We start from the raw sequence: 18,198 nt of genomic DNA, 5'->3' as shown, positions 1-18,198 counted from the left end.
TTAATTCTAGATATTTATATAGTCAAAATATAGGTTCAATAGTACGTTTTGTTTAATCGTAATTCTTTATATAGTCAAATATTAGCTTCAATCATAGGTCTTTATATAGTCAAACAATTGCTTCAATCATAGGCCTTTGTATAGTCAAACAGTAGCTTCAATCATAGGTCTTTATATAGTCAAACAGTAGCTTCAATCATAGGTCTTTATATAGTCAAACAATAGCTTCAAGCATAGGTCTTTATATAGACAAACAATAGCTTCAATCATAGGTATTTATATAGTCAAACAGTAGCTTCAATCATAGGTCTTTATATAGTCAAACAATAGCTTCAATTATAGGTCTTTATATAGTCAAATAATAGCATCAATTATAGGTCTTTATATAGTCCAACAATAGCTTCAATCATAATTCTTTATATAGTCAAACAGTAGCTTCAATCATAGGTCTTTATATAGACAAACAATAGCTTCAATCATAGGTCTTTATATAGTCAAATCATAGGTCTTTATATAGACAAACAATAGCTTCAATCATAGGTCTTTATATAGTAAAACAATAGCTTCAATCATAATTCTTTATATAGTCAAACAGTAGCTTCAAGCATAGGTCTTTATATAGTCATACAATAGCTTCAATCATAGGTCTTTATATAGTCAAACAGTAGCTTCAATCATAGGTCTTTATATAGTCAAACAGTAGCTTCAATCATAGGTCTTTATATAGTCAAACAATAGCTTCAATCATAGGTCTTTATATAGACAAACAATAGCTTCAATCATAGGTCTTTATATAGTCAAACAATAGCTTCAATCATAGGTCTTTATATAGTCAAATCATACAAGGCTCAAAAAGTTCCTAACAGGAACACTGCTAAAAATTTAGAGGCCAAAGATAGAGCAAAAATATACCTGCTGCATAATGGATGACGAAACGTATGTTCTGGAAAATATTTTGCATCTCGAGGGAATGTTGTAAAAAAGTTTAGTACCCAAACAGAAAATTTTCCCAAAAAGTTCTTGGTATGGCAAGCAATATGCAGTTGCGGCAAAAGAAGCCAAACATTTGTTACAAAGGGATCTATAAATATCGAAATTTACATCAAGGAATGTTTGCAAAAAAGGATGTTTCCATTCATAAGACTTCTTAATGTATCCACTTATTTTTGGCCTGGAGCTAAGGCTAGTGGAAAGATATTAGGCTCTTGTTAAAAGAGAATTGAAGAGCACAAAAAAGGTGTCGAAAAGTGTGGTAGATTTTAAACGGAGATGGACTACCGGTTCGAACAAAGTGACAGAAATTACTATAAAACCTTAATGGAAGTGCTTCCGGAAAAGGTTTGAAAATTCATCACTAGTGATTAAAACTATAAAAATATTTTTTTTTGTAAATTGTAATAATAATTTCAATCAAATAAAAAAATATTAAAACTGTTAGTTTAGTGGTTTCATTTTTATTAACATTTATGTATGTTAAGAATTCTTCGATCTCAGTCCTTAGTCAAACAATAGCTTCAATCGCAGGTCTTTATATAGTCCAAACAATAGCACATTTGCACACTAAACTAAATGATATATTCAATGCCCCACTGTGCCCAGTTTTAGAAACATGTATGTATGTAGTTCAACTATCTTCAACCTTAAACCGCCTTCAGTTGCTTTTAGTTTATTTTCCACATCATTTCTTATACATAGTTGTTTTTTTTCTCTTCTTCCAGCCAGTTTTTTATTCACTATTTTTTTACATAATATTTTTAATAACAAGTAATTTGTACTCGTATTATTGTTATTACAAGCAGCATGTAGTAGCAGGTAACACTAACTCACACATACTACAGACATACATACAAAGATATTATTCATTTTGTTATAATAATAAAAGTTAATAAACCATACAGCAGCAGCAGCAGTATGAAGTAGATATATTTTCATCTAAACAATGTCATAAGGTTAAGCTTTTGCTACCCACTAATACCAACACACACATACATAAATAAAAATTTCAACGGTATTTATAATGCATGTGTGTTTAGTTGATACAGTTATTCACCATTAACAACTCCCCAAAGTATGCAATACATATGACAATGAATTACATATTTATAAAATCAAGATTTATTTATTGTCATTTTATAAAGGCATAAATAATTTTTGCATATTTTTTTGATATTAAATAATTTTTAGGCGGTCAATAATAAATATTTATTTATTTTTACAAAATTTATCTCTCAGTTAAATTTTATATTGAAAAAATAACTCTTTATTATTGTTTCTGCTTCATTTTTGTTATAAATAGTTACTTAGTTTTTTTTTTGTTGCAAAGAAAAGTTTATTATTGTGTTAGACTTTTTTAAATTGCAGTTTTGTGTATTTTTTATGGAACAAACTTTTTCGTTTTGTGTTAAAATGTTATAATTTTGAGTTTAATATAACGCAACAGGTTGCCATTTTTATTTCTTGGTTATGGAGTCAGTGTTTATGTTTGTGTGTAAACGTTTCATAACTTTACAAATTGTTATTTATGCGTAATGGTGTTTTATTTGTAAGAAAAGAAAACTTTTAAGCCCTAATGTTTATAAAGTGATAAAAACACAAAAATGTAAAAAAAATGTAAAAAGACTATATAAAGCACTCGATTGGGACTTTATAAATACATGCGATTGAAGCTACATATATTATGTTTATATAAATCAATCGATAGAAACTATACGTAGCTTACATAAGACTTAGCAAAGACCTTCTATTGAACCTATACTTGGACTTTATAAACCCCTAAGATTGAAGTCCTGCTATGACTATATAAAAACCTATATTTGAAGCTATACCTAGGACTTTATAAATAAACTGTACTAGGACTTTATAAAGACCTACGATTAATGCTATACTGGCTCTACATAAAGACCTATGATTGAAGTTATACTGGGACTTTATAAAGACCTACGATGGAAGCTACACTGGGACTATATGAAGAAGCTGTACAAGAACTATATTAAGACCTACGATTGAAGCTATATATAAAGACGTTTGATTGATGCTATACTGGGTCTACATAAAGACCTTTGATTGAAGCTACGCTGGTACTATATTTAGACCTACGATTGAAACTATACTGGGTTTACATAAAGTCATTTGATTGAAGCTACGATTGAAGTTAAACTGGGTCTACATAAAGTTCTTTGATTCAAGCTACGCTGAAACTATATAAAGCCCTACCATTGAAGCTATACCGCGTATAGCGTGAAGCTATACCGCGTGAAGCTACGCTGGGACTATACAAATACCTACGATTGACTTTATAAAAACCTACCATTCAAGGTATATTGTGACTATATCTTAATATACATAATACATGTTAATAAAAAAGAAACCCCTAAACTTACAGTTTTTATATTTTTTTATTTGATTGAAGTTATAATAATACAACTAATATTATTTTTATAGTTCTTATCAATATTATTTTTATAGAACCTTTTCCGGAAACCCTTCCATTAAGATTTTTATTGAGCATTCTGTCACTTCGTTCGAACAGGTATTCCATATCCGTTTAAAATCTACCAAACTTTTGGACACCTTTTTTGTGTTCTTCAAATCTCTTTTAACAAGATTCCAATATCTCTCCACTGGCCTTAGCTCCAGGCTGTTTGGAGGATTTGCCTCTTTTGGTACAAATTCCACATTATTGTTCTTGTACCACTCAAGACCTTTCTTACCATAGTGACAGGATGCCAAATTAGGCCAAAAATGAGTAGAAACCAGGGACATAACTGTTATAACCAATATTGGAAAAAATCCTGAAATAATTGTTTATCAAGAATTTTTGAAAAATGGTCCCTGAATAACAGTTAAAAATAAAAAATATTATTTTGGTCTTTGGTAACCATTATAAACGATTTTTATTTTATTTGGTCTTCAATAACCATTATGATAGATTTTTATTTTTTTAGGTCTTTAATAACCATTATAAAAGATTTTTATTTTTTCTGGTCTTCAATAACCATTATAAAATATTTTAATTTTTTTAGGTCTTTGATAACTATTATTAAAGATTTTTATTTTTTTTGGTCTTCCGTAAACATTATGAGTACCAACAAAGTTTTTTGGTCGTATGGACCTGGTTTTCTTGTATTTTAAAATAGACAGAGAAAGATAAATTGTTCCAGAATTTCATAAGAATCAAGAATATTTATGATTATAAACAGTTTTCTTTTAAAATGTGCAATATGTGATAGCTATGACTAATTATGGACCAATCGGCATAAAATTAAGAGGCATGTCTTCTGTATATATGAAAGTTATTTGTGCTAAATTTTATTTGAATACCAACATTTTTAAGAAATTTATACTCGTTAAAATGCTTTTCGGAAGTGGGCCTTGTATGGGAGCTATGACTAATTATGCACCAATCGTCACAAAATTTAGTAGTGATAGTTCGTCTTATATAACACTTATTTGTGCTGAATTTGGTTTGGATATCTATATAACTAAGATATTTATGAGGGATTATCTAGTTTCAGATAGGACAATCGTTTGGGGGCTAGGAGAAATAATAGACCGATTTTAACCAAATTCAATAGACTTCGTTCTTGGGGCACTATACGCTATATCACTATGGTGGTGTAGGATATAAATATTTGTAATGGCTGTAGTCTATCGAAGACCAAAAAAATAAAATTTTTTTATAATGGTTATCAAAGACCGAAATAAATAAAAATCTTTCATTATAATTATTGAAGACCAAAAAAAATAATCAAATAATCAAAGACCTAAAAAAATTTAAATTTTTCATAATGGTTATCATAGACTAAAACTTTTTTGAGTTATTTATAATTGTTATTACGGGACCTATTTGTTTGCAGTTATTTTTTCTATAACCAATTGCTTATTTAAAAAAAAAATAACAGTTATTTCGGGTCCCTGGTAGAAACATTAACCCTCTAGAACAGCCATCTGAAACTAATTTGCAAATTAAGTTTAGGAACCAGGTGCAGAAAGGTGAAGAGTGCCTCAGAGCATTGTAAAGAGTGCCGGTTTATGTGTAAAAAACAATAATTATGATACGATTTTATTTAACTAATGAAAAAGAACTAATAAAAAATATTTCGAATAGAAACTAAAAATTAGTAAAATTTTGATATAAAAAAAACGCACACAAAATTTTACGTGCTAAAATTATGACATCACTCACAAAACAGCTGACAGAACAAAAACTAAAAGTCAGAATGCATTTCGACCTTCGAGGGAAATGTAAACAAATCTGTAACTAAAGTCACAGTTAAATTTAAAAAAAAATTATAATTACTTTTTGAGATAATTGGTGTTTTGTAATGAATGCCTTGAGGCACTCTTGCGGGTTAGAGGGTTAAGAAGTCTTTTGAATGAAAGCATCTTCTTTTGTAAACATTCATTGATGTAACTTTCGCTATTTATAGAGCCCTTTGTAACAAATGTTTTGCATCAACTGCATATTGCTTGCCATACCAAGACCTTTTTGGGAAAATTTTCTGCTTTTGGGTCCTAAACTTTTCTACAACATTCCCTCGAATCATCCATTATGCAGCAGGTATTTCTTTATATATACAATTCTTATGTACGTGTGTTAGTAACTGAACTCCTCCTTAACGGCTGGGCCGATTGCCATGAAATTTGATGTGTGTGATTGAGTTGGTCCCTGGATGGTTTAGCTTCACAATTGACCTGTATAGGAACAATGGGCATGGCACCTCCCATACAAAGTAAAAATTTATTATTGCATATCTGGAGTACTATTATAGTGGGAGTCTTCAAACTTTGTGTGAGCTATGGCAGAACAACGTTTGACGAGAAAGCTAGTTTTTTTTTTATAAAATTTGACTTCAATTTCCGTGCTCTGTCTTTGGCCTCTGAATATTTAGCAGAGTTGCTGTCAGGAACTGTTTGAGCCTTGTATGCTTTTAAGCCTGCATTGGCTCTAACTTTTCGTACCAAATAGTCCGACTGTTTTCCTACCGGATGTTTTAGGAGCTGTTTTGAAAATGCTTTTTATTTATTGGCTTTAGAAACATCATGGTTTTATCTGAACCAGGTTTTCTATCAACGGACAAGTTCTCCCGATACTGTTTAATAACATTGGAATTAGTTTGACGGCAGATCTTTGATTGCTTGGCCAACTTTTTGAAGGACCACGTAGGGTTTTATTGAAAATATTTAATAATCAAATTAGCAACAAATGAATATAATTGACATTAAACATAATAACATTCCAAAGATAATATGGTCAAAAACAAGTAAGAGAGCTATATTTTAATTATTTGGAAAAAAAATTGTTCGAATTGTTATTTTAAATTTTATTTTTTTTGTAAAAAATCAGTTTCAAAAATATTTTTCCGATTTTGAACCATTGTAGGTCAAATTTACTATGGTCTTATATACGTCGTTGCAAAGGTATTTGAAATATCTATCATTAGATATCCATATTGTCTATATTAATGACTTAGTAATTCAGATATAGGTCAAAAATAGCTAAAAAATCGAGGTTGTCCTGTTTTTTTCCTCATATTTCAGTCATTTGTGGACCGATTTTTCTGATTTTAAATAGGAAACTTCTCGAAAGCATGTCTGACAGAATTATTGAACATTTGGATCCCAAAGATATCTGGGGTCTTCAGAAAATTGATTTCAACAGACAGACGGACAAACAGATAGACAGACGGGCACGGTTTAATCGACTCCGCTATCTATAATGATTCCGAATATTTATACTTTATAGGGTCGGAAAATTATATTGTGGAAATTACAAACGGAATGACAAACTTATATATACCCTTATCACGAAGGTGAAGGGTATAAAAAAAAATCAAATAATACTTGGGTTAAAAGTTTTAAGGAAAAACGTGTGTAAAGGTTTTTTCGATCTCAGTCCTTATGATCGTATAAAGCTTATTTATGTCTATGTGATGACATTAGATTAAAAATATTCCATGACTATATAAAGACCTTGGATTAAAGATAGACTACAAAAATACCTGTATAAAAATTGATGCTATTGGGACAGGTTTTTAAAATCCCTTTCATATTATGCCCTGAATATTGACTTGTTCTTAATAATATTTTTTAATTGGTGAACAAAGTATTTGGTGCAACAAAATTTGGTTTAATAACAATTCCTGTTAATGTTTAAATCAATTTGTTTGTTTTTTTTTACTAATTTAGGTTCCTGTTTGGAATATGGTCACTCCTGTTGGGGTGGTAAGTATTTAATTTATTATTTCTTTCTTCTGTTAAATTAAAATGTTACTTATCTACTGTGTATTCTTTCTTTTAAGCACATGGCAAACGTTCCGGCAACAATAAAATCTATCATACGGATATAAAATCACCAACAGAAGTTGATTTTCAGGATTTAAATGGTTTAAGTGAGAAGGTAAAATTTTACTTCTGAGTGGAAATCACTTTGTGAAAGTTGTCTGTAAATTCAAGAATTGTTTCTTTTATTGTAAAAATAAGTGCCCAAAAAACTAGAAAGATCAGGGCTCGAATTACAGCATTCGATATCGAGTAAAATTGATCGTAATTTTCTTATTTGCGATTATGGCATTCGATATCGAGCAAGAAATTTAGTACATTTTATCGTAATTTCGATATCGAAATCATCGTTAATTTGGCCCCAGATATTTTTACAGTAAAACTAACATTTCTAGGAGGAGCTGCAAATTGTTTAATAATTGAAATTAATAACACTTTCTTTTTTTTAATTGTTATGCCACAGAACGCCTATGACAGCACGGAGGATCAAATAAATGGTTCCTCTGATTCTTTGTCTTCTAATCGTGATTTAACAAAAGATATTGATGAACTTATAGAAACCCCCGATAAAACTAACATCAAATTAAAAAAGTTTCTTTACAAAAAACTAAATAAAACTAATGGTAAGCAACGTAATGTAGAACCTCCTGAACATATGGCCCAAAAAGCCAATAACATGGCCATGATCAGTGAAAGATGGCGGCGTTTACCGTTGTACAATCTAAGACGTCTACAAATCACCAAGGCCGATAATGACTGGTTAAGGGAGCTGGAAAGGGAATCACAAACCAATGATGATGATTATATATAAAAATTGGCAAAAAGGAAAAGGGCATTAAGGAAACGGCATTAGAAAAATAGTATTAAACGAAATGGACAGACAGACCTTACAGCAGCAGCCGCTACTAATTAATCAACAAAAGCAACTTACAAAACGAACTCATCAAGATATTTCCCCTCTGAATGTTAAACAATTTTTAAAAAAAATACAAATATATATGTATAAATAATTATAAAATTTGCATGTTAAAAAGTAATTAAATTGAAATTTATAATAATAATTATTTTAAACTTGTGTAGTGCAAAACAAACTAAATGTTAATACTATTTATGTATAAATAAATTTAATTTGAATTTAAACAATTAATTAGACAAACTTAACTTCAATGATGTTGGTATATTTTGTTTCATTATATAAAAAAATATTTATTTTATTTGATTTTTTGTAACTTAAACAAACTGTTGTAAAACTAAGACTAAAACTAAATTATTATTAATAAAACAAAAAAAAAATAATAGAAATTCTAATAAAAAAAATGAAAAATAATTGTTATGAATATTAATGCCCAGGGGCTGGAGGCATTAATATGACAACAAAATTTTTACAAACAAAAACCTGCTCATCATTATTCAAGAAAATCTCGTTTTAAAACAAATTTCTATAATAATAAACATATTTTTAAATATCACATTAATAATGCAAAAAAAACAAAAATATCCTAAATATCCTAAATATGCTTAAATGTTTTTTTTTATAAAAAATTTTAAAAATAATACAAAAAATAAACTTTAAACCCCTGCTGTTTAAGCTTTAATCTTGGCTGGTACTTGGAAACAGGCTGCATCACCCTGTTTATCACCCAAACCCCAATGTATATCCAAGCTTACCGTGGGATAAATGGGTAAAATCTTAAAACTATTCTTGTAAATATAAGTTTCGCCGGCTTTTAGTGGACAACCCACTTGATTTTTGCCCTCAGCATCGTAGATGTGTGGACAAGCGCTGGTGCCATAATAACCGGGGAACGGTAGAGGAACATCTAAGATAATGCCTTGTATATCGGAGTTTAATTCTTTGAAATCACGTGTTGGTATGACTTTCATTTCAATACTGACATCCGTATTGCGTTTCAGGGTGCATTTGCTTTTGGGACAATTGGAAATGGTAACATCACCCTGCTCCAGAAGACGTGCTTTGGCTGAAAAGGAAATAAACAAATAAATATTATTAATACAACCATAAATAACTCAATTTATGATTTTAAATAAAGACTAGCATTTAAAGAAAATTATGATGATTTGCCAGAGTATACTGATCATAAATGTCAACAAGGGAGAGCAGTATGACAGTTCGTTTGATAAACAAGTAAGAGAGCTATATTCGTCTGTGCCGAATCGTATATACCCTTCACCACATTATACTTCAAAATAAAATTTTTAAATATTTTTAGGAAAACAAAATTATTTTTTTTTTGCATTTTTTGGTATTTTTTTTTTAAATTTTTTTTTTTTATTATACCCTTCACCTTCGTGAGAAGGGTATATATAAGTTTGTCATTCCGTTTGTAATTTCTACATTTTTCATTTCCGACCCTATAAAGTATATATATTCTGGATCCTTATAGATAGCGGAGTCGATTAAGCCATGTCCGTCTGTCTGTCTGTCTGTCTGTCTGTCTGTCTGTCTGTCTGTCTGTCTGTCTGTCTGTCTGTCTGTCTGTCTGTCTGTCTGTCTGTCTGTCTGTCTGTCTGTCTGTCTGTCTGTCTGTCTGTCTGTCTGTCTGTCTGTCTGTCTGTCTGTCTGTCTGTCTGTCTGTCTGTCTGTCTGTCTGTCTGTCTGTCTGTCTGTCTGTCTGTCTGTCTGTCTGTCTGTCTGTCTGTCTGTCTGTCCGTCTGTCTGTCTGTCTGTCTGTCTGTCTGTCTGTCTGTCTGTTGAAATCAGTTTTCTGAAGACCCCAGATATCTTCGGGATCCAAATCTTCAATAATTCTGTCAGACATGCTTTCGAGAATTTTGCTATTTAAAATCAGCAAAATCGGTCCACAAATGGCTGAGATATGAGGAAAAAACCAAGACAACCTCGATTATTGACCTATTTTTTTACCTATATCTGGATTACTAAGACATTAATATAGACAATATGGATATCTAATGATAGATATTTCAAACACATTTGCAACGACGTATATAAGACCATAGTAAGTTGGACCTACAATGGGTCAAAATCGAGAAAAAAAATTTTGAACCCGATTTTTTTTTTTTTTTTAAAAATTTAAAAATCGAAAAAAAAATTTTAAAATTTAAAAAATTTTTTTTTTTAAAATTGAAAAAAAAATTTTAAAAATTAAAAAAAAAAATTTTTAAATTTAAAAAAAAAAATTTAAATAACAATCGAAAAATTTTTTTTTCCAAAAAATTCAAAAAACAACTGGAAAAAAAAATAAATTTTGTTTACCTAAAAATATTTAAAATTTTGAAGTATAATTTGGTGAAGGGTATATAAGATTCGCACAGCCGAATATAGCACTCTTACTTGTTTTTTTTTAATATTTACCGAAAAAAACTTTTTGTGAAAAAAAAATCGGGTTAAAAAATATTTTTTCCGATTTTGACTCATTATATACGTCATTGCAAAGGTATTTGAAATATATATCATTAGATATCCATATTGTCTATATTAATGACTTAGTAATCCAGATATAAGGTCAAAAATCGAGGTTTTTTCCTCATATCTCAGCCATTTGAGGACCGATTTAGCTGATTTTAAATAGCAAACTTCTGGAAAGCATGTCTGACAAAACTATTAAAGATTTGGATCCCGAAGATATCAGGGGTCTTCAGAAAATTGATTTCAACAGACAGACATACGGACATGGCTTAATCGACTCCGCTATATATAAGGGTCCAGAATATATATACTTTATAGGGTCGGAAATGAAAAATGTAGAAATTACAAACGGAATGACAATCTTATAGTATATACCCTTCTAACGAAGGTGAAGGGTATAAAAAGCACCCTTTATTATAAAATCAGGAACCTAAATACATAAATGTTTTCCCAACATTCGTACAAGGTTTTCCAAGATCTACAAATATTATTTTTAGTGAACATATTTAAAGAACTAACCTTCTAACCACCATATTAATAAGAAGTTTCAAAATTTATCAAAGTGTAATTTTCAAATAATAAATTATAACAGTTTGGAACTGAATAGTGTTTTTTATAGTTTTGGAAGCAAAAGCAGTTCATGTGATCTTTGACCTCATCTCATAAGAGAATAACATTTTGGGAGTTGCCTAGCAATCTGATATCACACAATTTCACAGACCCTTCAAATTTCTCATCAGACACTTACTAACATTAAAATAGATGTAAAGTGGACTTTACTAAAGGCCCAGGAAAGGGTTATATACATATATTTATTTGAGAATGACTATATTACCTAGCTTATCTCTATCTCACAGCATGCTTTCTCATACTAATAGCTCTTCATTAGTTGGTAGTCTGTGTTGTAGGGACTAACACACATCAGGAGTACCATCAGGATGTTTTCTTGGTCGAGGACATAGGGGGTGCTTTTAATAATATCAGTTGTAGTCTTAATATACATGGGCTGGTCTGCTAGGATAATGTGTGCTAAGTTGGATTCATCAGTTTTAAACCACTGACCTCGGTTTAAAACTGATTAATCGTAGCACCCCATAAGGAGCAGTATTACCTGGATTAATCGGTTAACCGAGCAAATAATTTATCGAGGTTTAGATTTATTCGGTTAATTTAAAATGATTCGATTAACCGAATAATGTCTATTTTAATTTTAAATTGAAAATACAACCACGGATTTTGTGTACAAAAACATAAAAAACAAACAATTCAACCAAAAATTAATAGCAAATAATGTATTTGCCTTAACATTAAAACTCCTTAAAACTTTTAACCCAAGTATTTTTTGATTTTTTTTGTCAAGTTACCTTTGAGAAGTATGTCAGTTATTATGTTTAATGTCAAATGAGTAACTAAAATTATTAAATATTTTCAAGAAAACCCAACTTGGACCTACAAAAAGTTGGTCAAACAATCAAAGGTATGCCGTCAAACTGATTCCAATGTTAATAAACAGCATCTGGAGATCTTGTCCGTTGATATAAAACCTAGTACAGGTAGAAGGAATGGCCCACGTGATGTTTCTAAAGCCAATAAATAGAAAGCATTTTCAAAAGAGCTCCCAACACATCCGCTAGAAAAGCAGTCCGATTAGCTCAGTACTCGCACTATTTGGTATGAAAAGTTAAAGCCAATGCTGGTTTAAAAATATACAAGGCTCAAAAAGTTCCTGACAGCAATTCTGCTAAAAATTTAGAGGCCATGTTGTAGTAAGGTTTGGGACCCAAAAGCAGAAAATTTTCCCAAAAAGTTCTTGGTATGGCAAGCAATATGCAGTTGCGGCAAAAGAAGCCAAACAGTTGTTACAAAAGGCTCTATAAATACCGAAATTTACATCAAGGATGTTTCCATTCATAAGACTTCTTAATGTGTTCACCCTTTTTTGCCTGATTTGGCATCCTGTCACTATGGTTAGCAAGGACTTGAGTGGTACAAGAACAATAATGTGGTATTTGTACAAAGAGAGGCAAATCGTGCAAACTGTCTGGAGTTAAGGCCAGTGGAGGGACATTGGGCTCTTGTTAAAGCACTATAACGGTGTCCAAAAGTGTGGTAGATTTTAAACGGAGATAGACTACCTGTTCACTGTGGTTCCAAATCAAAATCTAGGTGGACAATATTATTTGGCGCTCTTTTTATATAGAATTGGTATCTCCGATTCCAAAAAAAAATCTTTAAAAGATCAATATAAACTTTTTTTCAAGTTACAGTAGGGTCTAGATATATAAAAATCAATATTAAATAAAGTAATATTTCTAAAAATTCCATTCCGTAAAAATTAAAAAAAGTATTTCGGATGGGTGCTAAAATTTTTTTACAAAGACATTCCCCAGAAGTTTCTTTAAATGATGTATACGGGCTTCGACGGTCTTTTTTTTGGCAAGCTATATAACATTCTTAGAAAAAAAAATATCATTATATTTGAGAACCAAGTTTAAAGGACTATAACAGGAAAATGGAGAGGCCAATAAATATAAGATATACATTTAATAAAAGCCTATATCAATGTTTATCTATGTTTTGAAGTATGAATTTCTATATGGTAAAACCATTGAGATATATATAATTTAGTAAAGCAGTAAAATATTAATAAATATTAACGAAAATATGATTCAAAATTTGTTGAACTTCTGGCGTTTCTGTCGAGAAAACGAAATGTCCAATTGAAAAACCCATTTGTATTGGAGGGGAGCAGATTGTCAGCTTCCGAAAAAACTTAGTTTTTCCAAATTCTGAAGATACCGATTTTCATAATTTTGTCCCCCTAGATTTTGATTTGGAACCACAGTGCTGTTTGAACAAAATGACAGAAAGCGCTATAAAATCCGAATGGAAGATTTCCGGAAAACTCATCACTATTGATTAGAACTATAAAAATAATATTTTTTGTAAGTGGTAATAAGAATTTCAATAAAATAATAAAAAAAATCAAAACTGTAAGTTTAGTGGTTTCTTTTTTTCGATCTCACTCCTTATATCAATGCCCACAACCTTTAACATTTATTCATTCATTAGAGAATATGATTAGTTTTATGTCGAACAATGTATGTCGATACTGTGCTGTTTGTCCCAGTTTGTAACATAACCTACACTTCTATAGTAGGGAACATAACTACCAACCGCCGTTAAATCAAACATTTTTATGCCATAATATGAGAACTACGACATCAGATCGTCCTTAAACAATTCAGAAATCTACAATTGCCCCAATATCTACTCTAAATATGTAACAGAGAGATATGCAAACGAATACCCAGAGTATAAGTTGGAAATGAAGTATAGAAGTTAAAGATTTCTCTTTTTTAAAAATGTTTAATTTTGTTTTAAAACTTATTTCACTTTTAGCAATAAAATTACTATGAAATTCAATGTGATCTTTATAGGAACATGAACATGTTTTAAGCTGCTGGATTAATTTCTTTCAATATAGTGGTTAATAATTAAATTTAACTTTAAGAACTTTTTAGTACAGTCTCAATTACAACATTTATAAATTAATCATAATAACACTAATCAAAATTGCGTTAATCTTTTTCAGATAATTTGCCTGTCTTTGGTAAGTCCATATTTTTTTTTACAAAGATAGTAAATATTTAAGAGAGATAGAGAAAGAGAAAAATGGCATAGTAGGGAAAATATAAAAATGTTGTTGACCATTTACTCATTGTACTACATGAACCACTATATTTTCTTACTTAATTTATTTTGAGCATGAAATGCCACAAAACTTTCATAAAAATAACTTATTTAAAACATTTTAAGTTAAAACCAAATTCTACTTACTTTTTGGACAATTTCTAACAGTTGTGGCCATGGCTGATGCGGCCAACAAAGTCACTGCAATTGTTAAACAAATAAAACTCTTCATTTTTTTGTTTTTGTTGTTGTGTTGTTTATTTAGTAGGTTGGTGAAGACTTTGGTTTATATTTTTTTTTAAACAATAAATTATTTAAGCTAAAAAAAAAATAAAAAACAAATTAAATCATTGAATATTTAAATATAATTGTATAGATTTACATATCATTTATATTTATTAACAAGATTATTAATTAAAATTCTGTGCAGTTTAAAAAAAATCATATTTAATTAAAACTATTTTCAATGTTTCTCTATAGCAAAACAAGTTGAAATGCTAATTATACCGGTTGGAAAAAGAAATTTGTTGTGCATATTTGAAATATGTTTGTATGTTAATTTTTATTAGTGAAGGTAACAGTTTCGCTACTGAACTGGTTAATATGAAGAAATTTTAGACAGTGTGGACGAGGTGTAATTAATCTCTTTTGGTTATTACTGACCCGCCGCACATTGGTTGAACAGTGGCCGAAATTAATTTTTTTCATGTTCGCCGATTTGGATAATTTTTTGATATTTTGTTGTCAGATATCTGAATATTATGATTCCGTAATATTAGGCTGATATATTTATTATTTGTTTGGACAGACACGCTCGAAGTTCATATATGTTAGCTTGTTTAAAATGACATGCAAATTTACTGTATATTCAATATTTTGGTACAATCACAGTAAACATATCATTTGACATTGTTGTATATTTTCGTAAATGAAAATTCTCATAGATGAGATTTGCATTAAAAAAAGTTGCAAAAAGTGCCATATAAAAAATTTCGTAGAACAAAATATAAACAACATCAAAATTTCAATGTTCATCAACTTCAGTGGACTGCATCTTTTTAGCGCTGTGGAGCGCTGTTTAACGAAAGATGTCAAATTACAGCTTGAAGTCTCAGCTAAAAGTTAAAAAAATTCAGCTGCTCCTACCTGCTCTTTTCCAAAAAAAAAAAACAGTAAAAACTATAAAGTGATAAAGTACAAAAACATGAATTTTAGTTCACTACATGCCTGTAACTGTACTTAAGATTCTGGTGCATGGTAGCAAAATTATAGCAGAAGCTATTCTGCCAATAGGTGTATCTCTATCTAAAGACCCTTATTCAATGATTTCATTTTTATTTTTTACATTTTAATTGATTATTTGTATCAGGTATGCTGTCCGAGGATGCTCAGGAAGCGAAGAATAAAGACTATAGAGCCTATAGATTACATTATTCGCGAAGAATTGGACATGTAGCCACTAATGAAAACGTAATGCATAATCTTTTATTGTCTTCAAAGCTGCAAATCAAAAAATTGGAGTACGATAATGATGTTAAAAAAATTATTAAAAGACCATGCTTAAATTACTTATTCATGTTTTTCCTATGGGAGATGTGCGTAAAAGTCGGTGGATCAGGTATATATTTTCAGGAGCTCATTCTACAATTATAATATTTATTTTTTTGTGAAAATTGAGTTGATGCATTAAAAATCAAGGGAGTTATGCCACTTTTTCAATACAAGTTGTATGGGAAGTAGGCGTAAAAGTGGGCGGATATTTTTCAAATTTCACATAAATGATTCTGAGTGTTCAGAAATGCTATGTGCCGAAAAACAATGCCGTAGGTCAAAATTTCATTTTACCTTTCTATGGGAGGTGGGCGTAAAAGTGGGCGGATCATTTTGATTTTTCAATTTTTTCTTGATTCAAACAAAAAATGCCTATGTGCCAAGTTGTCCTTTGACAACTTCTTCTATTGGACTCGTTTTATTGAGTTTTGATAATTTGTTTTCTTATATTTATTCGCCTATTACGAATACATTTGATGTGATTATTTCATATAAAATCAAATTACAAATGTCAATTTTGTTAAACTGTTTTCCTGATGAAGAGTAGCTAAGAGTAAATAAATAAATATAATTGTTTATAAAAAAAGTGACCTCAAGCTTAACTAAAAATAAATAAAATTAATTTTTAAAAATTTATTTCAGAATTCTCTTGAAATTTACTATAAACAAAAAATTCTTGTGAGAAATTTACTAAATAGAAATAGCTAAATATCGTGAGAAATATAAATTGCTGGAGAAATTTGCTTTAAATAGCAAAGGCTTGAAATTTTAATACAAAAAGCAAATGTTGGATAAATTTACTATAAATAGCAAAGGCTGGAGAAATTTACTATAATAGCAAACGCAGGAGAAATTTATTATAAATAGCAATTGCAGGAGAACTTTACTATAAATATCAAAGGCTGGAGAAATTTACTATAAATTGCAAAGCCTGGAGAACTTTACTATAAATAGTAAAGGCTGGAGCAATTTACTATAAATTGCAGTTGTTAGAAATATCTATCTATCTTCTATATATATAAAAAATGAAATGGTCCATGTATGTAGTGGCATCACATGAGAACGGCTGGAGCGATTTGGCTGATTTTTTCTTATTCGATTCGAAATTCGATGGTTTGTAAAGAAAAAAAATTCAAAAATTCCGGCTAAAACTCGAAATTTTTTTTTTGATTCCAGTCAACTGTAATAAAAAAAGCTCCCTAAAGTATGCAGTACAAATTTTGATATTTTATTTGCAAATAAATAAGAACAGGCAGGTGAAGAACTAACATTAGTAAATGCTACCGGGCGAAGCCGGGCGGTCAACTAGTTTACTATAAATAGCAATTGCTGGAGAAATTTAGTATAAATAGCAAATTCCAGAGGAATATATTTTAAATTGCAAACGCTAGATAAATTTACTATAAATAGCAAATGCTGGAGAAAATTGCTATAAATAGCAAATTCTCAAGAAATTTACTATCAGTTGACTTTGAAAATAATCTGACCATTATGCAATCACACAATAGTAAATATATTTAACAAGTAAATAAACTTATCATTAGAATTTGTTTTGAATAAAATTAATTTTGTAAGATTTATGCAATTTAAACTCATTATCATCACGATTTACGTTTGGCATTCAAGTTCGATTAACTAATACTTTAATATATTTTTAATTAATCCCTTTAACTTAAACAGCTAACTAAAACAATTCATTTAATTACCATAACTAAAGTGGCATTCATTTTATTCAAAAACTTAGCAATTATATTCGAATTAATAAGTTTTTAATAAAAATTATAATAACTAATTATATATAATTTTGAAATTAACAACTACATGATCTAGAGTAAACAAAAATACTAATAATTAAATAATTAAAGTCATCATATTAACCAGTTATATATGCCAAAAGCAAAACCAAATAAAAGACCTTGCCGTCTCAGATTTTTTTTGGGATTTTGTATACAAACATTTATTCAAAATAAAACTGATGAAGATTGAGACCACTAGACACGTTTGCATAAATTTTGTTATTTTTTTCAAAACTTTTAGAGGTTTTTTTTAATTAAATAAATTTTTATACACAAAATTGTTTAAAAATTGCATTTTTATAGCTCACATTTATTGCATTTACCAATTTTTTTTTATTTTTTTCGTAATTTTCCTTTTGTTAATTCTCTTTTACTATTATTAGTTATATGTATGTCTATTTAAATATTTGTTTCTTTATCTCTTTTTTAATTTTATTTTTATAAACTATTTTTTTCACACACACATCCGATATACAACTTTAACTCAAC

General features: G+C 29.5%; 2 protein-coding genes across 3 annotated transcripts in view; one reads left to right on the top strand and one right to left on the bottom strand.

Moving 5' to 3' along the window:
- CCHa1 (CCHamide-1) overlaps positions 1-8,526 on the top strand; it is a 19,922-nt gene extending 11,396 nt beyond the window's left edge. Inside the window, exons 2-4 of the mRNA XM_065504612.1 lie at positions 7,189-7,224; positions 7,302-7,399; positions 7,745-8,526. Of these exons, the coding sequence (XP_065360684.1) occupies positions 7,189-7,224; positions 7,302-7,399; positions 7,745-8,092 (482 nt within the window). The 3' untranslated portion in view covers positions 8,093-8,526. The remainder of the gene's footprint in view (positions 1-7,188; positions 7,225-7,301; positions 7,400-7,744) is intronic.
- On the bottom strand, positions 8,478-18,198 carry Npc2b (Niemann-Pick type C-2b). 2 transcript variants are annotated; one of them, XM_065504631.1, is made up of 3 exons: positions 18,018-18,198; positions 14,510-14,681; positions 8,478-9,260 (listed from the first exon to the last, which is right to left on the bottom strand). In XM_065504631.1, the coding sequence occupies exons 2-3, from the start codon at positions 14,592-14,594 to the stop codon at positions 8,866-8,868; spliced, it is 480 nt and encodes a 159-aa protein (XP_065360703.1). In that variant the 5' UTR covers positions 14,595-14,681; positions 18,018-18,198; the 3' UTR covers positions 8,478-8,865. The 2 variants fall into 2 exon arrangements, with proteins under 2 accessions (XP_065360703.1, XP_065360695.1); XM_065504623.1 differs by having other exon boundaries at positions 18,033-18,198.

This window comes from Calliphora vicina, chromosome 1 (assembly GCF_958450345.1).
Source record: "Calliphora vicina chromosome 1, idCalVici1.1, whole genome shotgun sequence".
Lineage (NCBI taxonomy): Eukaryota > Metazoa > Arthropoda > Insecta > Diptera > Calliphoridae > Calliphora > Calliphora vicina.
Note: the sequence above shows the minus strand (reverse complement) of the source record. Positions and strands in the feature narration are given on the sequence as shown.